Source organism: Centroberyx affinis, unplaced genomic scaffold (genome assembly GCF_046629955.1).
Source record: "Centroberyx affinis isolate AG114_WGS23_722 - 3 ecotype Tasmania unplaced genomic scaffold, CSIRO-AGI_Caff_v1 ptg000019l_1, whole genome shotgun sequence".
NCBI classification, from domain to species: domain Eukaryota; kingdom Metazoa; phylum Chordata; class Actinopteri; order Beryciformes; family Berycidae; genus Centroberyx; species Centroberyx affinis.
This window is the reverse complement of record NW_027278734.1, coordinates 187,682-213,256: the sequence shown is the minus strand read 5'-3', so window position 1 is coordinate 213,256 and position 25,575 is coordinate 187,682. Positions and strand designations below refer to the sequence as shown.

Genomic DNA, 25,575 nt, shown 5'->3' with positions numbered 1-25,575 from the left:
CAGTGGTATTCACTTAAAGTAAAATATTTGGGCTTTATTTATTCACAGCTGAATTTAAAAGCAGTCTAATAAATCTGCTGCTGAAGAACTAATGCTTTCCAGCCCAAATACCTTGCATTCCCAAACATAATGAATACAGCACATATAACAATAACTGCACAGTATATTGTAACTAAGCTTAGTAGAAAAAAGCGTAGTATTTAACTGGTGCAGTTGCAGATTTCACATGAATGTGAAAGTAGCAGTTGCACAGTGTGAGTAACAGTAAGTTGATGCGACGCTCTAAATACCAGTGTGGGAGGATAATGGTGTCTCGTTGCATTATAATGTGACCCATGGGAAAAACAGTCCAATAATAGCACAAAACCCAGATTATAAAAAGAACATTGAATAGTCTATAAACAAGGCATTGAGCAGAATCCAAATGGGAATCAAGACACCGGAACTTCCGTTCAGTGTCTGTTTGCAGGTTAAGACAGGTTAAAAAAAACCCAAGAACATTTATTCAAGCTCTTTATCCAATTTGTGACCTAAATGTAATGCTGAAACTTGGGTATGAACAGTGGTGGAACTAAGTACATTTACTCAAGTACTGTACTTAAGTACAATTTTGAGGTACTTGTACTTTACTTGAGTATTTCCATTCTATGCTACTTTATACTTCTACTCCACTACATTTCAGAGGGAAATATTGTACTTTTTACTCCACTACATTTATTTCACAGCTATAGTTACTAGTTACTTTTTAGATCAATATTTTATATTTAAAACATTTGATCATCTTTGTAAAATAACTACAAAATATCATTGTTATAGATTAGACTACCCACAAGTATAGCTAAATTGTTAAGATTAGCTTCACGGTGACAACTTTAAAATGCTGCTTACATGTACATGTATGTCAATAAATCAGTATTAATATTCCAATAATTTATGAAAAATATAACTCTCTAAATGGGGACAGTTTGCATAATGAGTATGTTTACTTTGATACTCTAAGTATGTACTTTTACTTAAGTAAGATTTTGAATGCAGGACTTTTACTTGTAATGGAGTATCTTTACATTGTTGTATTGCTACTTTTACTGAAGTAAAAGATCTCAGTACTTCTTCCACCACTGCTTATGAATTTATTTAGGACAGTGTTCAACCAGTTGACTCGGAGGTGTTAACCAAATTTATTTATTACCAATCCTGAAACTAATGTGTGCTATGTGGAGATTTCATTGAATATCCACACAGCATCCGGCTGTTTTCATCTCTTTTCTAAAGCTTGTTGTCAAATTCCGCTCCTGAACGAAGCTCCTCCCGCTCTATTCCGTAGCTTTCCATTTTTTAAAGACTAGCTTGTCTCCTCCCTCGCTGTTTAACAGTGTAATGGCGGAATTGATGAAGTGAGCGAGTAAACTTGTTAAACTAGTAAACTTGCTACCTACCTCTTCACTTGTCATTGTGGGACATGTAGCCTTCAGCGGGAGAAAGTTCTGGCAAAGTGAGACTGGTACCGGCAACATTTCTCTGCAGGTACGTTTAGCTTAGCTATTAGCATTTAGCCTTCCATTTGTCCTTCTAGGCTTCCGTAGTACAGTGGCTTTGCTGTGTGTTATTTACAAATGTGTTGCCGTTTCTATCGCCCTCTAGTGGTCAGAAAGTTACGCTCATTGCAGCTTTAAAAAAAACAGGCTATTGGTCATAGCTGATGCAATTATGGTACATAAATGTATAACAAAGTATGTGCATGAGGTAAAAAGTAAATAAAAAAAGGAACAACCAATAGAAGTGGGGGGGGAAAAAACACAAAGAAGGTCATGGTGCACAGGTTTGATTGTGCTACACGCAACTGTACTTTGCTAAACTTTATGACCAAATGCAGTTTTGCTCTGTTTCTTATGAATTTCCATTTGTGTTTACATTAAAATCTCTGTTTGCATTGTTGATTTTCAAAAATGTAATCATGATCTAAAAAACTACTATTGCCCAAATAACTTTTAATATTAATTTTATGGCCAAGCTACATCATCTCCATCATCTTTACTCCTGTTTGTAATCCATATTTACACTTTTATTGTGCCTTTTCTGTAAATAAACAACAACTTGATTTCATTATCGTCGCATCCTATCCTACACACATTTCAATGCAGGTTTGTGTTCTTCTTCACTCCTTCAAATCAGCTCAGTTAAGAAGTGTGCCACCTCCAAGCTTTTTCATTTCACTCCATATTTCCATGTTTCTTTTGTAACAGAGACAATGGGTCGGTGAGCGTGGAGAAGACGGTCCCCGACAGCATCACTAAGTGGGCGGCCGGAGCGTTCTGCACCTCGTCCGTAGGCTTCGGCGTGTCGCCCAACGTCGGGCTGACCGCCTTCCAGCCTTTCTTCGTCAGCCTCACCCTGCCTTACTCCGTCATCCGGGGAGAGGTGTTTACGCTCAAAGCTACCGTGTTTAACTACCTGTCCAAATGCATTATGGTGAGTGTGTGCGGTGGTACTGATGGAATCTAATCAGAACGGATTAACGGATGACTTGATTCAATGCATCAGTTCGGCGATTCTCAACCTTTTTCATATCACGGACTTCTAATTTAGTTCGCATTAGATCAGATTTTGTCTCTCAGATCCCAAATCTGAGAATATTTTTTATTGTTAGATATGATTTTGCCCAGAATTCCATGACTATCTGTATTGTAGGTAGAGAGATCAAAACAGTCATTCTTCTACATTCTCTAATAGAGTTAACGTCTTGTAAATGAAATAATGCTGAAGTTTAACAATTCATCAATTTGCTGGGAACCCCCTCAGGGACCCCTGGTGGTCCCCGGACCCCACATTGAGAACCACTGCATTAGTTGATCCCATTCAATCTGTAGGTGAAATTAATTAAACTGATCTAGGATTTAGGCTTCATTCATTGGTAAAGGTAATTGTGGGATGTGGACATTAGTACATGCTTGATGTTTTTGCATCCGTTAAGATAAAATGAAACAAAAATGATTTGTGACATTTTCATGGACATAAATGTGCATAGGTCTTTCCTGGGAAAAATCTTTCCAATGTGTTTGAAATAAACAGAAGAAGAACTGGGTAGTTAGCATGAGCAGCGATAGCCACCATGGCTGAACAGACAAAGAAAAGAGAAACTCAAACTTCATTAACAGAAAATCGTCACAGTACTGGACTCACTGTTTGATTGACAGGTGATCTCTGGGAAGAGCAGTGCAGAAACACCACAGCGATGAGCGCTGAGTGACAAAGATGGAGACAAAATCGAAAGCAGTTTTTTATTATCACTTTAAATGATTCCTCTGGGGAAATTAGGTTTGCGCAGCAGTGAACAAAAAAAATAGAATTCAAGCAAGAATATAGCAAATGGGGGGTTGTATTAACACGCAGCACCCAATTTCAACAGTAGAACATGTAAAGTAGACGTATGAATGAAAAGTATGGATTACAGTATTATGAGGATAGTGGAAAATAGTAACAGTGGAACCTACTGAGACGAAGAAAAAACGCATGGAAAATACATGCAGTATGGAATAAGGATTCAAATAGTTGTAGTATGAAATAACTGAAATTATAAAAACATTTATGTTATTCATATGTTATGTTATTGCTGTTTTTATAATTTTTCACTTATTTCATTTGAGACCTTATTCCATGCGGCATATATTTCATATTTGTGGTATATTATCATCCCCCCACATGAGAGGGTGAGCATGTTTTCTGTGTGTGTGTTTTGTGCAGGTGAGGGTAGAGCTGGCTGACTCAGAGGAGTACACCTCCAGAGACTGTGACGACTGCCAGTACAGTGTGTGTCTGTGTGCGGAGGAGAGCAGGACCTTCAGGTGGATCGTCACTCCGACCGCCCTGGGTGAGCTGATCTGACGCCTGCCGCTCCTCGCCAATTGGTTCCATATTTGTTGCATAATAGATGACACTGGTTGTCTATGGGAAGCTTCCTAACCTGAATCAGTTTTAATGAATCGTTTTCATTGGGCAAGTATGCATGAATGATGATGATGATTATTAGTATCCTGGGTTTCAGTGGAGTTTTAGTGTCTAAATGCTGTTTCAGAGGCTTTTCCACCCTGACAAGAAGGAAAATCAGAGGAAACACTAGTATTACAATTGTAATTGTTTTGGATTTTTTGGCATGAAAATGGTCAAATTGAAGGATACTTAATATCAGCATAAAATATCAACTCTTGGCAGCCTCAATTTAGAAACTATTGGTTCAAAAACCCATATTGAACTCACTAATCTCATGGTGTCAAACAGTCATAGCGCTGCCCTCCATGTCCCTCATTATCCCAGATAGTTTTACCAATGACTGCCAGGGGTTATTTACTATTATTACTATTAATAATGATAGGATATAGGGTTGCAACTAACGATTACTTTCATTGTCGATTAATCTGTCGATTTATTTTCTCGATTAATCGATTAGTTGTTTGGTCTATAAAATGTCAGAAAATGGTGAAAAATGTGGATCAGTGTTTCCCAAAGCCCAAGATGACGTCCTCAAATGTCTTGTTTTGTCCACAACCCAAAGATATTCAGTTTACTGTCATAGAGGAGGAAAGAAACCAGAAAATATTCACATTTAAGAAGCTGGAATCAGAGCATTTTGACTTCTTTTTCTTATCAAAATAGTTGGCGATTAATTTAATAATTGACAATTAATCGATTAATCGTTGCAGCTCTAGTAGGATCATTTCTTATTCCTAAAACAATTTGTTTGAAGTACTCCTCCCAATATATATATTTGAAAAAGATAGTATTACACCCAGGTGAGGCTACATAAAACAAGGTAATTTATCCAGATTAAGAGCGCTGACAGCCTTTGCGTCCGCATTGCCTGAAGACAAAAAAAAAAAAAAAAAGCAGTGTTTTTCCAACGCTGCCTGGCCTGAAACCTGAGGATTTCTATCAGCCTCCATCAGCAGGGATGGAGACGAGGCTCTGATGAATGTCAAATTGCGCTCGTCTACCCCGCCCTTAGAGGAATGCTGACAATCACTTGTACTAACGAGTCAGGCAGTATCTCTGACGAAACACTCAGAAACTTCTCCCTCTGGGGGTGATCTGTAATTGTCCTCTATGAGAGGGATTGTGGGTTGTGAAGGTAGGGAGGGGGGGGGGGTGAAGGAGGAGAGGAGAGAGGGAAGGTACGGAGAGAGAGGTACTATAATAAGGCGGTAGATTGGGATTAACGAGGGCGAATGGGGAAACGTGGGAGGAAAGAAAAACGGGGAGAGGGGAGGAGGGGAGCGCTGTTTTGCCTGTGTACACAAATTGAGTTGACAGGGTGACAGTGAAGCTAATCAATACATGTCGACTTTCATATTGTGTGTGTGTGTGTGTGTGTAGGCGAGGTGGATCTGAAGGTCAGCGCTGAGGCCCTGAGGACGGACCAGCTGTGTGGCAACGAGGTGGCCGCCGTCCCCGAGAAGGGCCGGATCGACACGGTGGTCCGGACGCTGCTGGTGGAGGTCAGTGACCAACAAACACTGGAAACATCACAACTCTGTCGCAAAACATGACGGTAGACTGTAGGCTCGGGCCGATATTCTTTAATCTGGAATATCGCAATTGTTTTCCGAATATAGCAAAACATGACAGTAGATTGTAGGCTCGGGCCGATATTCTTTAAGATGGAATATCACAGTTGTTTTCCGAATATAGCAAATCATGACAGTAGATTGTACTGTAGGCTTGGGCCGATATTCTTTTTAAGATGGAATATCACAGTTGTTTTCCGAATATAGCAAAACATGACAGTAGATTGTAGGCTTGGGCCAATATTCGATAATTTTATTTTATTTTCATTTAACCTTTATTTAACCAGGCATGTCATTAAGAACAAATTCTTATTTAGAATGGCGACCTGGTAAGATTGAGTATATTATATTTTATTCATTAATTATATAATAAAACATTTAAAAAAAACACAAAATGGACAACAGTTTGTGCTATTTAGTACCAGTCCAGGCATTAGTGTCCACATCAAGTGGACACTAATTCCTTACAAATTGAGGAATTGCTCCTTTTGCACAGTCTGCATCTTAATTTTCCCCAACGCTGATACCCTTCGCCTGTATCTCTCCTGGTTTTAAAAAAGAAATAAATAAATGAAATATCAGGTTGTGTGTGTGTGTATGTTTCGTAATAGAGAAGTGACATGAGCAGAGCTTTTCAGTTCAGACGCTTCACGCCAGGAGCTCCATATGTGAAAAGCACAAACAGGCACGACACAAACGCATCTCTCTTCTCTGAGTACAATGGCAGGATTATGGTACCTGATACAAAAAGTCTTAACTACACATTTGATAACCCCTATCGCTTTTCATGGCTGTGGATTTAATAGAAGAAACAGGTAAGTGGCTTTGATAGATGAAATCTCCAAGGAATCAGTTTTCACCTGGATTCACCTTCCTGAGCCGGTGGTCCTAATATTTTATATTCTCTGTAACTGAATTGACAATAGGGCTGAACGATATTGACAAAAAATCTAATTGCGATTATTTGACAGAATATTGCAATTGCGATTTATACTGTGATTTATATCTTTGCAAGTTTTTCTTGTAACAAATCTTTTAGAACTTTAAAATTGTTTTAAGAAAAGCGATTTTGTTGTCAGTGTTCAGGATTTACTGAGTTTGAGTCTAAAAGGTTTTGATTCGTGGACCAAAGATTACCTGCAGCTCTAAAACTCCAGTTTGAACCAAACTCTCTCTGAAGAAATTAATTGCAGCCTCTGCGATTTGGAAATTGGAGAAGTTCACGTTGCGATTTCGATTTGTTTTCGATTAATTGTTCAGCTCTAATGGACAACCTAATTTTTGATCACCTATGTTCTTGAACAAAATTAATATCATTCACTGGTACCAACGGTATCCTTGTAAATAATTCATTGTTGTCTCTTTGTCTTCACAAGGCTGAAGGAACACCAGAGGCGGTCACCCACAACGCTCTCCTCTGTCCTGCAGGTCAGCATTAACAGACAACCAGTGTATTATACATGAGTGTGTAAGAGATGTCCTGCTATCAGCACATCTCTGTTATCTAAAAGCCTTGGGGGACCAGGTACTGATCTACTGGCCACTGACCTGAACATCTTGACCCTCTCATTCTTCATGGCCTGAAAACCCAAACTGATAGTTGCTCAGCTCTGGCTGGGCGGAGGTTAAAGTTCTCCAAGTTGTTCAATGTAACGATGATCGATTCTTATCGGAGTCACGTAACCGTTGAGATGCATTTAGAGATAATATTGTCAATATGAAATGGATGGTTTTAGTAATTATCCACCATCTCAGGGCTTGAGGATACCAAGAGCTGCATGGTTACTTGGTTGCTAAAGGGATACACTGACATATTGAATTTTAGTTGGTTGTTTTTATTCACCGGATAGTTGTCATATTGTGGAAAAAGGTATCTACACGTCTTTCTGTTTTCCTTAAATGTCTCGTTAGCACTGTTAGTATTTCTCATTGAAATCAAGAGGCACCAGCTACCAGCAGGTCTCGCTTTTACTAAGTACAGCGTGAAGAAAAATAACCAAGTAAAAATGTGTATCCCATTATAAACAACCATGAATGTTTGATTTTGCTTGTCTAGTTTAATTCCAAAACAAAGGAAAAAACATTTCTGACATGAAAGCAATTAATTGTAAACTCATTTATGTCCTCAAATATATCTTTGTGCAGGAGTGGATACCAAAATATCTTACTTAAGTAGAAGTACACTTTGCTAAAATTTTATATAAGTAGAAATAAAATTACTGGTGCAAACGTCTATCTAAATAGTAAAAAGTAGCTAATTTAAAATGTCCACTTGAGTAAAAGTTATTGGGTTACTTAAAAAGGATGAGATGTTGTGGTTATATGACTTTTTTTTTTTTTTTTCAATAATTGTTCAATAACGTAACTTCACGGTAATTTTTGTTACTAGCCATCCAACTAGCTAGCTAGAAAACTAGCTAGCTAGGGGAACTAGCTAGATGATAACCAGGCTAACACAAACCAATAACACTGTAGCGATAAATTATGGATAAATGCGAGCCTTTACAGTTTTTTAGTTAGCTAAGATTTCTCCACATGCTTGCATGTTAGATGCTCTTCAGTTTCTGATGCAATGCAAAAGACGACAAAATTTGTACTCAAAAGGATGTGATTTAAAATGTTGCAACATAAATACTTAAGTCAAAACATGCTTCATTAGCTAAAAGGAAAATTACTGACTTGCAAAGAAAAAAACACAAAAATGCTACTCAATCAGTAGTGCGAGTAGGTTAAATGTAGTTTGCTACTTATGTTACTTATCTGTGTGTTGTCTTTTCTGTTCTCTCCCTTTGCTGTCACCAGACGGGCCGGTGGAGAAGAATGTCTCTCTGCTGCTACCTGAGATGTTCGTGGCCGGATCTGCCAAGGCCTCTGTCTCTGTACTGGGTCAGTATCATTACATGTAGACACCCGACACAGCAACAATCTCACTGACTCTGTTATACAATTTATATCTGCATGATTGTTGGAATGCATAAGTAGTAGGGCTGCAACTAACTATTATTTTCATTGTCGATTAATCTGTCGATTATGTTCTCGATTAATCGATTAGTTGTTTGGTCTATAAAATGTCAGAAAATGGTGAAAAATGTGGATCAGTGTTTCCCAAAGCCCAAGATGACGTCCTCAAATGTCTTGTTTTGTCCACAACCCAAAGATATTCAGTTTACTGTCATAGAGGAGGAAAGAAACCAGAAAATATTCACATTTAAGAAGCTGGAATCAGAGAATTTTGACTTCTTTTTTAAAAAAAATGACTCAAATCGATTAATTTAATAGTTGACAACTAATCGATTAATCGTTGCAGCTCTAATAATTAGTGGAGGTAATTAGCACTTCAACACTTCCTTTGCAATCAGTTTAAGTCTGAGCATATATTCCATCGTCCCTGATATTGCATCTAGGGTTAGACTGATATCAGTTTGCCGATATATTTGGTCAATATTAATTGACCAGATTAATTAGCCTTTTTAACCTGAATTGATTCTAATGGATCAGATTCCAAATGTGTGTGCATATTAATATTGTGCAATTTTATTATTAGTGCTGTTATTATTACTTGTAGCAATAGTACTATCTTGGGTGGAGAGTTTTAGTGTCTAAAAATGGATTAAATGCTGTTTCTCAGGGGGAAACATTGAATGCTTGTAAAAAAAAAATGCAATTTTTTGGCATGGAAATGCGCAAATTTTAAAGATATTGAATATCGGCTACCAGCAGTATCAGCCTTCACAAACCCGTGTCAGTCGAGCCCTAATGTTGAAAGCCGAAACCTTGCCCTCCATAACTCTCCTCCTCGCCCTTCTCCTCGTGCTCCTCCAGGTGACCTGATGGGCCGGGCCTTGAAAAACCTGGACAAGCTCCTGGCCATGCCGTATGGCTGTGGGGAGCAGAACATGGTGCTGTTTGCTCCCAACATATACATCCTCAACTACCTGCAAAGCACCGGTCAGCTCACCAGGGAGATTCGGGACAAGGCGAAGCGCTTCTTGGAGAGCGGTGAGTCCTTGGGTCTTCCTCAATGTGTGTTCTTGTGTCCTCCATGATACGTTTTTATGATATTTCTTATGGCTGAAGTCCACTTCCAGAGCAAAAGAACACAGAGGACGGGCAAAGATCACAGAAGTTTACTTGGTCAAAATGTACAGCAGTGATTCTCAACCCTTTTCATATCAAGGACCCCTAATTTAGTCCACATTAGAGCCACAGACCCCCATATGATGAGATTTTGTCTCTCGGACCCAAATCTGAGAATATTTTTATTGTTAGATATGATTTTGTCCAGAATCCCACCACTATCTGTATTATAGGTAGAGAGATAACAGAGAAACTATGATCAAAACAGTCATTCTTCTACATTCTCTAATTGTGTTAACTTCTTGTAAATGAAATAATGGAGAAGTTTAACAATTCATCAATTTGCTGGGGACCCCCTGGAACCCCCTCAAGGACCCCTGGTGGTCCCCGGACCACACGTTGAGAACCACTGATATAGAGGACGCATCGGATGGTGACCTGGCTGAGGAGAACAAATGGGCACTTGTTTGCACAATTCATGAAATTGGGCAAACAATTTATGATATTTATGAAATTGTGCACACAAATGAATTAAAATGAGGGTACGAATTAACCAGAATGAGAGAATGATATGCATTTTGTGCACTCGAGTGAATCATCTGCACACAATACCTTCTCATACCTCGATATAGCCGCGGCTCAAAATATATATTTCATTCTCCCGCCGCCACTCTTGCCTCCACACTCTGGATAAGAGCAGTGGCTGATTCCCAAACGTGTAAATGTAAAATGTTGACATGGAAAACAGAGGGTTTGCTTTTCCATAATTTAGTTTTGTTTTATGGATATGGATGTGTTAATTTGTCCGTGTGTGTGTTGCAGGATACCAGAGGGAGCTGAACTACAAGCACAGAGACGGCTCCTACAGCGCCTTTGGGAAGAGCGACTCGTCTGGCAACACTTGGTCAGTACGAGTCAATAATATTAATAAATGAATGCGGGTGAGGATATGAATGCCAGATAACAGCACTGTAATGTCGGTAACAATTTCTGTGATGATGTAGCAACTGATGAAGAAATAATGGTATAAAATGTCCCTCTCTAAATGAGCATCAAAGATGTAGTGAAACTATTAATGTAATAATTTACCAGCTAATATAATCACATCTTCATACTGATATTGTCATTTCCCCCCCCCTGATAATGTAATACATTGTTCTATTTATGGAAGTTATTACATTATACGGGGTATAACTTAATATTCAAATATTAATCTGAAGATGTTATATTATCCACCAATTTATTAAAAAACGTATTACATTTTTATCTCATTTAAAGGACATTATTACAATTATAACATTATCCAGCAGCAGTTATTACATATTTATAATACATTATTAGGATGCTTTTGAAGCCTAAATAATAAAATGTAGATAGCTAAATAATAAATGGCTTCAATATTTCCATAATGATATGAGAATATGCTTATAAATACACATAACTCGAGGTATTGCATCAGTTGTCATAACCCATTTATAAGTATTCTTTACTCGGAGCACAGCTTATGATTTTTTTTTTTTTTAACCAGCGAGTTATATAGGGACTGTGTGCAGTTCATATAAGCATCATCATATAAGCATATTTTCAACTCATTAAATCTCACACCGTTCATTTGACGGAAAATGAAAACTGTCTTCAAACGCTGTGGTGGGTAGATGTGTCCTCTGCTTTTTGGCACCAGCCTGCAGAGGATCCTAATATATTTTATTTTGAGGAACCTTTCCAGAAAATATTAATATTTCCTTTTTAATTGGCTTAAAGCACAATGCCTGTAGAGACTTAGCCGTTTTCCAAACCCTTTACTGTTTTGAAAGGGGTGCTGGGCAGTTTGGCAGTTGGTGTGTGTGTGTGTGTGTGTGTGTGTGTGTGTGTGTGTGTGGAGGGGGGAGTGGGAGGGGGTGGAGGGGGTAAGCAGAAAAGCAGAAACTAGGGCAGGGGCGGTCGTTCGCATCTATGTTTTCATTTGTACATACAAAAGTATATATTGAAATTCCAGTGGGTGATTGGATTAAATTGCCCATTAAAATACCAAATCACTCACATCCTGAATGCACAGTGATGTCAGGTTTTTGGAACGGAATTGGATGTCTTTCACTAAAGCATGGCCAAATAACATTGATTTTGATTTGAAGTGAGTGGTGTGTTAGTTACCAAAGTAGATTCAGTACTAAGGTTTTGAAAAAGTCAAAATATGGATGGTGTTAAGCAAGGTCTTATGACTTTATTTGACATATTTGACAGATATATGTTGTAACATATATGCTTTCATTTACTGCTATTATGATAGCAGTAAAAAAGATTTATGCTTTTCTTTATTTAAAAGACCTTACTTTCAGATAACTTGATACATGATAACTATGATACATGCTATGAATCAGTTTTATTGGCCAAGTATGAACACATACAAGGAATTTGACTCTCGTTGCTCTCAATGTACTTACACAGAATAAATATACAGCTAAAAACAAGGACAACAAGATGAACAGAGGTAAACCTAAACATTTAACTACTATGTACAAATATGCATATATATAAAAAGAAGTGTATATATGTAAACAACACTAGGACAATAGTGCAATGGTGCAGAGTGCAAAGATGCTGGAAAAAATATGGAGTTGTTGGTGTACCAGGTTACATTATATACATGAGTTATTACACATTACATACATTATACACATTATACACACATTCTACACACATGATGATTTATTTCCCCCTAGAAAGGTCAATAAACTGAGTTTAGGTGGATTTACCCTCCACTACATCCCTGATGACACTATGTTCTAATGTAATGTGAAGGTGTATAACACATAATGAGGTATTGCCACTGTCTAGAACTATATTACTAAAGCATTACGATTTGAATTGTGAGACTGTATGAATTACAAGCCATAATGTGGGCCTTTCTAATGCCATCATAATCATATTGGATGTGGATATTGCACTTTACAGCTGAAAAGCATTGCTAGATTTGCCACCTCTTCATCTTGCCTCAGTTGTGTGCATTGTGCTTGATTGGTGTACGGCTCTGAAGCAGGAGGATCATGGTTGTGTTCAGGATGCAGACTCGGGCCAAGTGCCGTGTGATAGTGTGAGGCAGGAGGTTATGTAATTGTCCTGAAGCAGGGTTCAAGTCGGGGCTACCGCCACAGTTAGTCATGGTTAGATTGTGTTCTCTAAAAAGTGTGTGTTTGTGTGTCTGGCTGTTCAGGCTGACGGCCTTTGTGATGAAATCCTTTGGCGGGGCGAGACCGTACATCTTTGTGGACTCCAGGCACATTGAAGATGCCAGGAGGTGGCTGGCCGGTCACCAGAGGCCAGACGGCTGCATCAACTCTGTGGGGAAACTCTTCCACAACGGCATGAAGGTAAATGGATCAGTTCTATTTCTAAGCATCTAATCACACCATCAGTTAAAGGAAAAGTCCACCCTCAGATACTCTTACACTGTTAGGTATCATCAATGTTGTAATTAGTCTCAGTGCTGTAATTTTAGCTTTTGGCCTCATCAACTTCTACTTAAAGGTATAATATGTAACATTTCCGGGGAAACACGGGAAACACCAGATGATACGTCAGAGTGAGGAAGGAAGTCGGCCGACTAGCTAGCTAGCCGCTCTAGCCGCTCTGTTGTTTTTTTCATTCTATTGTTTTTATTGCTCACTCGTGACGGACCACGATTATTCGTTCCCGTTCGCTGTGTGTTCTGTCGCCGAAGCTGTCCCCATGTCACCATGTCTATGGCATTGACTTCAAATGCAGAATACGTTATACATAATTAGCAAGTCAGCCTGTTGCACCAGCTGTGTGTAAGCTCGCTAGCTAACTTAGCCTAGTTATAACGTAAATTCTTACCAAGTTGTGATTTACACATTACTAATATAAAAGCGGTTGCACCAAGGAGATAAGAGACAACGTAACACTAAGACGTAACAACTAAATAGTTACACATGCCTTAGGGTAGGTGCTACTATGACAAGTGGCTCATGCCAGCTACCAAGCTAATGTGTACGGTAACGTTACAACGTTACAACAGCGCTCAACACGCTCAAAGTTATTTTTAGTATGATTGTTTTGACCATGGATAACAGCGCTGGGCTAACCCACGATTGAATTCGCCACATAACGTTAGTTACAGCTGTATGAGTAGTCGACTCATCTAATGGTAAGTTAGCAAGTTAACGTTATGTTAGCTAACGTTACTTGCGGCTATTTCATTAGAATGAAATGACATAACGTGAATAAACGTGACTAAACGTAACGTGAATAAAACTTTAATACATTACCTCGTCCATGAACATGATTTCTGAGTCACGTCAGATAGATTTTCACCGGCAATGGTGGTGAAGACAACAACTCCCATGATCCCACGCTACTTCACGACATCAACATGTTATTGTTTTGATTGAAAGACCCCTAGTGGCAGAAATTACATACTGTGCATTTAAGTTAGCAATTTCCTACATTTCCCAAAATGCCTTTCAACAGCCTGGGCGTGAACTTGTTGCTTTCAATAAAAGGTGGACACATGAGCATATAAAGGGCTTGTTAGACAAAGCCATGTCCCTTACTCAAAACATAAGACGCCTTGTGGCTGCAATGCATTCTGGTCTGTTGTCGATGGAGAAATCGGTGCCTCTGCCTCTTCTCCGATTGATTGTCAATACATCTACGTAATCTATGTTTGGCCAGTTCTCCGCAGGAATAAGGAAAAATACACCACCGAACATTAAAATGGAGCCAGAAATGCAGTATACACTGGCAGTATCTGTTTTAAACAGTATCACCGTGTTTTAGGATGGATCTTTCCTTTTTTTAAGATGCAAGCCCAGAATTAGCTCAATGTGAGAACTACTGTGATTTGCATAGAGCAGTATTTAAGGGAGCGGTGGATGTGTGCAGGGAGGGATATCGCCCACGGCCTGCAGGGAAGCGGCAGAGGACACACACACACACACACACACAGCAGAGGAAAAATCCCAAACAAGTTATTGCTAGTCAGTCCTAAAAAAAAAAAAAAAATCACCACTTCCTGAAGCCCCCCCCAACACCAACAAGTCCTGACAACTGTGTGTCTAAGGAACGGTACACTTGTATCCACAGGGCTTTCACTTGTTGGGTAAGAGCTCAGAAAATAACATCAAGCCTTAGCTGATAATAGCAGCGGCAGTGACACTAAAACGGAATGACAACCTTCCTATACTTAATTTAGAAGTGGGGAGAGGTTTTTTTTTTATTTGCAGATTGGTCACTCCGTCGTTTATTTTTTGAGGCGAGGAAAGAAGAGACAAGAAGAGGCATGATAACATTTTATTCTAGTTCTGCATACAGTTAAGTGAATTGGAGGCAGAACCAGATATACACAAATGTATCTCGGTGACACTGGTGTAGGGACATGCTGACCACGTAGTGTGACGAAGAAGTACGCACAGGTTGAGGACAACATGATAGACAGTGGACTTTACGTGGGTGGAAAGACGACCAAAATATCTTACTCAAGTAGAAGTACTCTTACTTTGCAGTCTACTTAACGGAATTGTATCCAATTCCGGACACTGTATCCAATTCCAGCCACTCGGTCACTCGTGTAATTTCTGGTGTTTACCGGCATTTTTATACAGAGTTCCCAACCGAAAGCTAGGTGACGTAAATTCATACACATTTCAGAAGCTAGGTATCAAATTTCATGAATATCTATACTCATTTAAGCATATAAAACACTAAGTTACGTACTTAGTCACGAACAATTAGCGGGAAGCCTTAAATCCCACTTGGCATATAAAACACTAAGTTACGAACTTAGTCACGAACAAGAAGCAGGAAGCCTTAAATCCCACTTTGGGCGACAGTTACTTCATGTAGAGAATCGGTATTGGCTGATAAATGGAAAAATAAGAGCTTTGAGTACATAGCCTGCACTTCTTACAAGTATCTGTAACATTGTGAAGGTACAGGAAGGGTTAATAAAGGGTTAATATCGAGTATATGAATACACCAACACGGACGAAGGTAAGTGTCCGGAATTGGATATGAATTTTGAATCTCAAAAATAGGTGCGCTATCATCCATTTGCAGGGACTGGAAGAAAATCAATTACAAGTTAAGGTAAAAGCGATATTAAACTTTAAAAAAGACAGATGGAGGATTGTTAATTTATGAGGAACTTCAGCAAAAACAGTACATGATGAAATATATTGGTATATGATTGTGATTTTTTTTTTTTCGTCATATGCTGTCCGGAATTGGATACCCTGATATTAAGTAAAAGTAAAAAGTAGCTAATTTAAAATGTTATCCAAGCTATGTAAAAAAGGATGGAAGGACAGAGAGTTCAGTATGTGATATTGTACATGTTGTTATGGCGAGTGTTACAAAAATAAGATGCTGAAATTCATGTCATTACTCAATATATTATTTAAAAAAAAACAACATAAAATGTCCAACCACATTAGTAACGTCACTACATTGATGTTTCTGTTGCTATAAGCTATCGTTTAGCAACTAGCTAGCAAGGCTAGCGAACTAGCTAAACAGCAACCAGGTTGACACAAACCAATAGCTGTGGATGAGTTTTTGGCTAATATTAGCTAAGATATTATTATGGATACATTTAAACATGTAATGTTAAAGTTAGTTTAACATTTCCTCCACATGCTTGTGCAGTTTAATGCAATTTACAACTGGCTAGTTATGCAATGCTTATGGATAGACTATAAAATGTACCTGCAATGGATGTGACTTAAACTATAACAAAATAGAATACAAATCGGTTAAAGCATACTTAAAGCAATATTCCACTTAGTTTTAACGTGGCGGTTATACGGCACTTGACCGCCCTGAAACCAGAATATAAACTAATCACCAAGATCAGATGCAGCTGTGACGAGTTTGTAGTGTTAGGATTTTTACTTCCAATTCATTTGAATGAGGCCATGAAAACAGCCTGAAAAGCCTAACCCTTCAACGACAGATCCTGCTGCTGTGATTTTCAACTGATGTTTGGTCATATTTTTTAAGCATAATTTTGCCAAATAGCATTTTTATTGATAGACGAGAACATAGCGGAGGGATACATGCCTCCTCTGTGTTCTCGTGGTGGAGGGATACAGGCATACATTCAGTAGGCCCATCCATGTAGCCTACATTGAGTGTACCATGAGGTAGTTCTACAGAATAAAATGAATTGCATAAAATAATTTGAGTGTCAGAATAGTGCCTGCTTGGTTGCCAAACCGTTCCTACCGTGATGCTGTGTTTTCACCAGGGAGGAGTTAGTGATGATGTGTCCCTGACGGCCTACATCACCGCCGGTCTGCTGGAGCTGGACGCTAACGTCTCGGTGAGTCCTACAAACCTTCCTTTCTCCCCTGCACTTCCGCTGTCTTCACCTCCATATTGGAAGGAGCGGAAGAACGGGAGGACATCTGGTCGCTGCAACTCGGAAGCGCTGCATTTAACCAAATGACTGCTGTTTTATTAATTTAACAGGGTTCCTACGCAGGTCTGGAAAGTCTGGAAAAGTATTAAAAATGAATTTGATCATTTCCAGGTCTTGAATAGTTTGGGAATTTGAAAAAATGTCTGGAAAAGTATGGAAAATGTTGCGGTTCAGGTCCGATACACACATAATTCTAGCTTTTATGTTGTTGTAGAGCCACTTTGAGTCCACAGTTTTTGTTGATGTGAAGAATAATGTTCAGATAGAGGGACGCTCTTATTACCCAGCCGCTGTCAGCATGCATTATATCAAATACACACCAAAATCAAATCCAGGCAAGGACATAGGGTCTGGGAAAAATATGGAATTTTTAAAATGGAAACCGTGTAGGAACCCTGCCAATCATCTCACATATTCTGATATTTGTCTCTGTGAAGAACAATCTTCATCTATACAGTGATATGACCTAGTTAGCAGGGGCAAGATGTCTATCTGCGTAAATCATATTGAACACCAGACAAAATCAAAACAAATCAAGGTCTGGAAAAAGTATGGAATTTTTTAATTGAAAATGTGTAGGAACCCTGATTAAACCCTGACAATAAAGGAACAGACATTGCTGGCTTTTTGTTAAGTAGATTTGATTATAATAAATCGGTTCATTCACTGAATCAGTTGGTAGATCTCTCTCTAGAGGTGGAGAGTTGAGTCACATGACTTGGACTCGAGTCAGACTCGAGTCACAATTTGAATTGCTTGAGACTCGCCTTGATGCATGACGAGAATATTTCTGGTGACTTGGGGCTTGACTTTGACTTGTACTTTGATGACTTGAACAGGCTTCTAAAGTCTTGACAACAGATCCTGGACTCTTGATTCGTTCTGACTTGACTTGGTAATTTCCATTTAGACTGGAGACTTGACTTGAGACTTGCACCTCAAGACTTGCGAGTGACTTGGGACTCGAGCAAAGTTGACTTGGTCTGTCTCTCTCTGACTTTACCTCTGTCCCGGCCTGTGGTGTGTGTGTGCACCAGGTCCCCCTGGTAGAGAGGTGCCTGGGCTGTCTGAAGGCAGCGGTAGCAGGCCAGCTGGACAACCTGTACACCACCGCTCTGCTCTCCTACACCTTCACTCTGGCTGGGGACCAGGAGACCAGGAGCAAGCTCATCACCTTGCTGCACCAGCAGGCCAACGCTGAGGGTAAGTCAGGGGATGAGAAACCACCACCAGCCTCCACACTTAGCTGTAGTAACACAACTATTATTCAAATGCACTTTTTAACGGTACCTTGGTCATGAGACGAATTCAGGCCAATCAGGGGTGAGACATTTCACTCCTATGCTATCAAACCTCATCCAGGTTGTTGGTTCCCTCAACCATTCTTAGGCTACGTTTGCAGTTAAAAGTGTCCTGGTAACACTTTACAATAAGGGTACATTAATTAAGGGGTATTTAATGCTTAATAAGCATTAACTAACCCTTAAGTAACAGTTAACTAATGTGTCTGGTAATCATTTACTAATGGTGTTCATGTTAACTAAGGTATTAATTTATACATTATTTAAGTCATCTTTATAAACGATTAAATAATGTATAAATTAATACCTTAGTAAACATGAACACCATTAGTAAATTACACATTAGTTGACTGTTAATTAAGCATTAAATAACCCTTATTAAGCATTAACTAACCCTTAACTTAGTGACCCCTATTGTAAAGTGTTACCAGTGTCCTTTTTTTCCCCTCTGTTTATATATTATTTTTGATTGTTGAGCTGTACAGCCGCGCATCAACTTAATTGCGCCAAACAGCACTACTTTTTGTTAATTATCTGATGGATTAAGGTCACTTTCCACTGCCATTACACACCTAGACGGCACCCGTCACTGGGACAGAGCCGGGGCTTCGGCCAAGAGGCTGGACTCTCTGGAGGTGGAGATGACCTCCTACGTGCTGCTGGCTCTGCTGTCCGGTCCGGCCATGCCGGGCTTCGGTCTGGACTATTCCAGCGGCATCGTCCGCTGGCTGGCCCAGCAGCAGAATGCTTTCGGCGGCTTCTCCTCCACACAGGTAGGAGCACACACACACACACACACACACACAAGGGTTAGACTGATCTGCCCTTCAAAGGAAAAAGTATTTTTTTTAATTTCGCAAATGAGATTTTGATCATCGTTGTGTGTCAGTAAGTTAGGGATAAGATGATAAATGATAACGATAAAGATCTTCCAATTCATTTGGCTGGGCAGTAAAAAAACAAAACAAAACAACAACTTTAAAACCTTGTAACAACGCATTATGTAATAACACCGCATTATGTAATAACTCGACAAAATGTAATACATTTTAACTTCATTATGTAATAACACCCGCATTTTGTAATAATCTACTGCATTTTGTAATAAATTATTACATATTACAAAATACGGGAGTTGCACTTTTTTTTGATGAAAATGTAATAATATGGTGCATTATGTAATAACCAACCAAAATGGATGTCTTCATTCATAAAAAATCAACAACAATGTTTATTTTATGCATTCGAGCATGAATCATACTGACTCAAAATTCATTTTAAAAAGATACTATTAGTTCAGTAGATTAGTAGTATCTTTCATTGGTCAAAACTACATTAAGTTCAGAGTCAACTATAATGCCGGTCTAATTTGGGAAGTTTAATTTAGTTAATTGTTAAAAATATAACGTGTACAGATTAAGACATCCATTTTGGTTGGTTATTACATAATGCACTGTATTATTACATTTTCATCATTAAAAAAAAGTGCCACTCCCACATTTTGTAATAACCACCGCAATATGTAATAATTTATTACAAAATGCGGGGGGAATTTATTACATATTGCGGTGTTATTGCATAATTTGTTGTTACAAACCTTATTGCTCAGTTTCACAATCTTAGCCGTTGCTGCTTTTGATTTTTAATAAAGCCAACTGTATCGCTGTCCTAAAAAAGGCAGATATTAGCCAATCAGTGTCAGCCACCTCTGATACGATGGATATGATGCCTTACGTATGTATTGTAGAATTCATCAGTGCGACACCGGTTAACCTGAACCGATTCTAACGTGACGCTCTGACCGTCCCGCTCCTCAGGACACCGTGGTGGCCCTGCAGGCGCTGGCCAAGTTTGGCGCCGCCACCTACAGCGTGGAGGGAGCCACCACGGTCACGGTGACCTCGGCCGGGGGCCCGAGCAGGGAGTTCAGCGTGGACCAGAGCAACAGGCTGCTGTACCAGGAGGAGCAGCTGAGCGAGGTGCCTGGAGAGTACACAGTCACAGCCCAGGGACAGAGCTGTGTGCTGACACAGGTATGCTGATAAGGTCTATGGGTCAAATCACTATCTCAGGACACTCAACACTATGACTTTTTATGTCACTTTGCACTACAGTATTATGTAATTATGTTGTTGTTTTTTTCTTTCCTCCTAACTTGTGTTTTTCTATTTTTCATTGATGCTTATATTTATTTTAATTCTCTATTTATCTGAATACAATATGTTACTATTCTTTTTGTTGTTCCTATTATTTTTATACTGAGAGGACCCAGCATACAAGCATTTCATGGCATTGTTTACCCTGTGTATGCTGTGTATATGACAAATAAACAGACTTGAACTCGTATGAATGAAAAGTATAGGGCGGAAAAATGAACCACAGTATCATAAGGATGAGTAAAGTAACAGAAATATGATACAGTACTGTGCAAAAGTCTTAGGCACATGTAAAAAAAAATCCATGAAGCAAAGATGCTTTCAAAAATAATGAAATGAAAAGTTTCTCCATCCATATCAAAGAAATGTACTATAAAGAGCAGTCTACTGACTCACTAATGCAGAAAACAAATAAACATCAAAGATACATTTTATTTAAAAAGCAAAAATAATTAAACGAAAAGTTTCTAAATATCAAAAAATGTACTATAAAGAGCAGTCTACTGACACACTAATGCAGAAAAAAAATGAATAAACATCCAAGACACAATTTATATAAAAACTCTTTGGAGCGGGCCTGATAACAGCACATTCTTCAGAGTTTCATCAAACATTTATTTGGTGCAGCGCTGCACCTCCTGGTGTTTTTAACTCCAGGTCATTCGTGGGGAAGCTTTTATCCAAAGCGCCCCACAGTGCCATACATGCATTTTAAAGCAGTGGTCATCAAACCCCCCCTAACCATGGCCATGGTGAATAAGTTCGATAATGAACCGTCTCTCCCCAGATCTCCATGCGGTACAACGTCCCCCCTCCCCCCGACTTCTCTGCCTTCAACATCTCCGCTAAGGTCATGGCCAAATGCAACATCACCCGGCCCCAGCTCATCCTCTTTGTGGATGTCAGGTACTGTGCTGGGGGGGTGGGGGTGGGGTCTTTAACCTTTTTATTCATTCAATCTGATGTCCGCCAGTGTCGTCCAGCCTCCTGATACGATGGGTGTGATGCAGTTTGGTTTCACAAGCTCTCCATTGAAATATTATCACTTTGTAATAACATTTTTTAAAATTGTTGTTTACATTCTAACAAGCTAATGCCATTGCTAGAAAGATCTGTGGCTCAGAAATAAACAGAATTCTTCAGTCACACTGTCATTGAACTTTTATGCATCACGTCATGTCGTAGGTGTATTGAATCGCGAACCTTGTGTCGAATTGCTAATTGAGATAAGCATATCGTTCCATCCCTAGCACGTATTTATTTTACACAAACCGACAATGTCAACACTAGTTAAGTAGAAATGCATATCAGTTGAACTCTACTCAGCAGTATGTGTTCTGTTGCTGTGCTCCAGGTACCAGGGGAGGCGGGAGGAAACTAACATGGTCATCATCAACATCAAACTCCTGTCTGGATACATTCTGGAGAAGAACTTCCTCAAGCGTGTAAGTGTGTGTGGGCGATCGACCAGGCCACATTAATTCCGTCTAGTTTGACATATTTTCCAGGCTTGTGCTTCAGTACGACAGAACTGTAACATCAGTCTTCAAGTGAATTTGATATCCTACTGTGTATTGATAATGTTCTTTCACACCGGACTGTCCTCTCCCTAGTTGAGGAGTGACCCTTCAGTCAAGCGTGTGGACTTGGAGGAAGGATACATCAACATCTACTTAGACGGGGTAGGAGACTGACAGAACCACTGTGTGTTTGTGTGAAATAATGTGGCGGTAAATAAAAAAGCTTACCTCAAGTCAAGCCACCAATCAATATTTTAAGGAACACACTCATTTATGCTTTATTTTCTTTAAAAACCTCATATATCCTACTATCCACATATAATTGACATCAATTTCATACTACTTACTATGATGGATACTATGAATTTGAGGGAGTCATTCCTATGTTCCCAGGGTCCTATGTTCATCTCTGTATTTGCTTAATATGGTTAGTTAGGGTTAAACATAGGACCCTGGGAACATAGGACCCTGGGAGAGCACATATGTAGAACTGGGGAACATAGGACCCTTTGTCATGTTCCCATTATGTGCCATATAAATCTGGGGATCATAGGACCCTAGGAACATAGATACGCTCCCAATTTGAGTCATAGAGACTAGTAAAAAGTAAAATGGTGGCACCATCATGGAGGTCCATTGGGGAATCGGCTGTATGCAAATAACGCAATTTCCAACCAGGCTAGAAAAAGAGAGATACTTTGTTGTGGTGTGGATGTGGCTCCATAAACTATTGTTATAAGTCAAAGTGAATAGTTTGACAAGGTAGACTTGTTTCTTGTCTTTAGTTCTAGTCTCTACTACAAAACACTCTGAGTTGTAGCTTGAGAAGAGTCAGCTCAGTTAATCTGAACAAACTGTTAGCTAGCTAACTACTGTAGCCAGCAGGCTCATTTAGCAAAATAATCACTTTATTTATATTGCACCTTTTTAAAAAATGGGGTTTACAAAGGGCTTTGACAGTCAAAAATTCAAAATTTGAATTTAAAAAGCAATGAAACAATAATAAACAGGGATTCAATTCAGATAAGAGGACAGAGGTGGAAAAGAGCAGCATTTAGCAGCAGCGTAAATAGTGATAACCGTAAGATGAAAACCAAAATAAACAAGAAAAAATTAAGATAAAAAGATGATAAAAAAGATGATAAAAAGATAAAAAAGAAAACGCATTACTTATATTATGTCAATATGACTACTAGCCACTGCTACCGCTAGCTTCTACTAGATACGTTAGCTAGTGTTAACAGTAATGGTTAGACCAGATACTATGGCTAGCTAGCTAACAAGCTGAAATCGGTCAGATGATGAAATAATCAGTTCCCAGTCAAATGGCACAGAAATGAACCAGGTCTGCTTACTTCTGTTTGAGACGGCCATGTTGTACAGTTAGAAACGCAGCCAGCTGTTCTCAGCGGTTACTTATACCTTTTCACTCACTTCTGTAGAGTGAATAGTGAACGTGGACAAACTGAGAATTCCATTTGTGGCCTGTTGTGTTTGGTTGCAGCTGAGAAAGGACGAGACCAAGACGTTCAGTGTGACAATAGAGGAGGACATACCGGTCAGGAACCTGAAAGCAGCTGTGGTCAAGGTGTACGACTACTACCAGACAAGTAAGACCCCCCCGCCATTTGTTTAGTTATGAGGTAACACTTTACAATATGGGTACATTAATTAAGGGTTAGTTAATGCTTAATGAGGGTTAGTTAATGCTTATTAAGCATTAAGAGTTAACTAATGTGTAATTTACTAATGGTGTTCATGTTAACTAAGGTATTAAAGTGGATACAGACAACTTTTCAACTTTCCCCCCGTTGTCCCCCCCTAGTGTTTCCTAGTGGTATTGTCGTTTGCGCCGCTGTCGCAAAGACAACCGGATCGCTTTCCATTAGAGCCTAGCTCTGTGCAACAGAACAAACCATCTGTCTGCTTATAACTCCTTGATCAAAACACAATGTAGTAACTTTCACCACTGCTCATTTTAGAAAGGCCACTGCAAGAAAACATGTTCTTTGTTTAGATTATCAAACGGACAATGGATCATTTGTTTGTTTCTGGCTGCTAGCGTTAGCGTTAGCAACATGGCTAACGTTGTTAATGCTAGCTATGCTAGCTAACGCTAGCAGCCAGAAACAAACATAGTTAGATGTTTGTTTCTTTTGTTCCGTAGCGGTAGCGGTAGCGTTAGCACATTAGAGCTGAACAATTAATCGAAATTTTATCGAAATCGCAATATGGCCTACTGCAATTTTCAAATTGCAGGAGGCGCAATATTTGTTAAAGGCGAAATGTGTCAAAATACCATTTTAAATGAAATATTGTCATGCTGCAGAGATGTCCTGGCCTACACATCATATTCTACAGATTTAAGAAAACATCTTTGTTTGGTACAGATCCCCGCAAAAATCACACCGTAATCATTTTAATACGTTTTTCAAAGAAAATGAGAATAATGATGTAAAAATGATCATTCCCTCTAATATCGCAAATCATATCACAATTGCAATATCAGTCAAAATAATCGCAATTAGATATTTTTTTCAAAATCGTTCGCCCTATTAGCCATGTTGCTAACGCTACCGCTAGCAGCCAGAAAAACGAACCAGGAGCTACAAGGAAGCCAGGACCAGCCAGAAACAAACATCTATGTTTGTTAGCAACATGGCTAACGCTACCGCTAATGCTAGGTACTGGGGAAAACCTATTCTATTCATCTTTTGGTTGCGCAATGGATGACGCACTTCCTTTGTGCCGTAAATCGAGCCTTCACTCTCCTGGGAGATCGTACCCGGTGGCAGACAGAATTGCATAGTGAAAGCGAGGCTTAAAGGGAACCAATCTAAACGCCGATGGTGTCATTATTCTATAACCATTACACTGTGCAATCAACATTTACTTCATAATGATAAGTTAAAGCAAAAAAGTTGTCTATAGGGTCTTTAATTTATACATTATTTAATAGTTTAGTTAATAGTTAATAAAGATGACAATTAAATAATGTATAAATTAATACCTTAGTTAACATGAACACCATTAGTAAATGATTACCAGACACATTAGTTAACTGTTAATTAAGGGTTAGTTAATGCTTATTAAGCAATAACTAACCCTTAATTAATGTACCCTTATTGTAAAATAGCAGTTATGAGTTTTGAAGTGTTTCAATAAAAAACGTCTGATTTCAGCCACCTATTTGCAGAACTACATTATCTAAAACATCATTTTGATCCGGAACATCAGATGAAACCTTGTACTTCTAAGTAGGGTTTGACTGATATGGGTTTTTTTTCCAGTTTTTCCTTTCTCTCCTCGTCTTCCTCTCCCTCTCCACTGTCCCAAATACCAAAGAGACGACTGTCCGCTCCGTGTATTATGTCTCATGTTGTTGCTTTGTCATATTTTCAGGTGACGAGGCGGTCACTGACTACACCTCCCCTTGTGCAGAGAGTAAGTGTATATCATGCCGTTTCTTAATCTTTAATAAGTACGTGTTAATGCATAGAGATAATTTAAACGGAAACAGGGAAT

General features: G+C 39.0%; 1 protein-coding gene across 1 annotated transcript in view; it reads left to right on the top strand.

The window, feature by feature from the left end:
* LOC139661220 (alpha-2-macroglobulin-like protein 1) overlaps positions 1 to 25,575 on the top strand; it is a 46,587-nt gene that overhangs the window by 18,869 nt on the left and 2,143 nt on the right. The window contains exons 19-35 of the mRNA XM_071539668.1: positions 2,244 to 2,469; positions 3,742 to 3,868; positions 5,368 to 5,489; positions 6,935 to 6,986; positions 8,361 to 8,444; positions 9,381 to 9,557; positions 10,458 to 10,539; positions 12,847 to 13,003; positions 16,900 to 16,974; positions 18,111 to 18,276; positions 18,951 to 19,147; positions 20,192 to 20,407; positions 21,318 to 21,436; positions 21,885 to 21,975; positions 22,144 to 22,212; positions 23,555 to 23,660; positions 25,453 to 25,494. Of these exons, the coding sequence (XP_071395769.1) occupies positions 2,244 to 2,469; positions 3,742 to 3,868; positions 5,368 to 5,489; positions 6,935 to 6,986; positions 8,361 to 8,444; positions 9,381 to 9,557; positions 10,458 to 10,539; positions 12,847 to 13,003; positions 16,900 to 16,974; positions 18,111 to 18,276; positions 18,951 to 19,147; positions 20,192 to 20,407; positions 21,318 to 21,436; positions 21,885 to 21,975; positions 22,144 to 22,212; positions 23,555 to 23,660; positions 25,453 to 25,494 (2,108 nt within the window). The remainder of the gene's footprint in view (positions 1 to 2,243; positions 2,470 to 3,741; positions 3,869 to 5,367; positions 5,490 to 6,934; positions 6,987 to 8,360; positions 8,445 to 9,380; positions 9,558 to 10,457; positions 10,540 to 12,846; positions 13,004 to 16,899; positions 16,975 to 18,110; positions 18,277 to 18,950; positions 19,148 to 20,191; positions 20,408 to 21,317; positions 21,437 to 21,884; positions 21,976 to 22,143; positions 22,213 to 23,554; positions 23,661 to 25,452; positions 25,495 to 25,575) is intronic.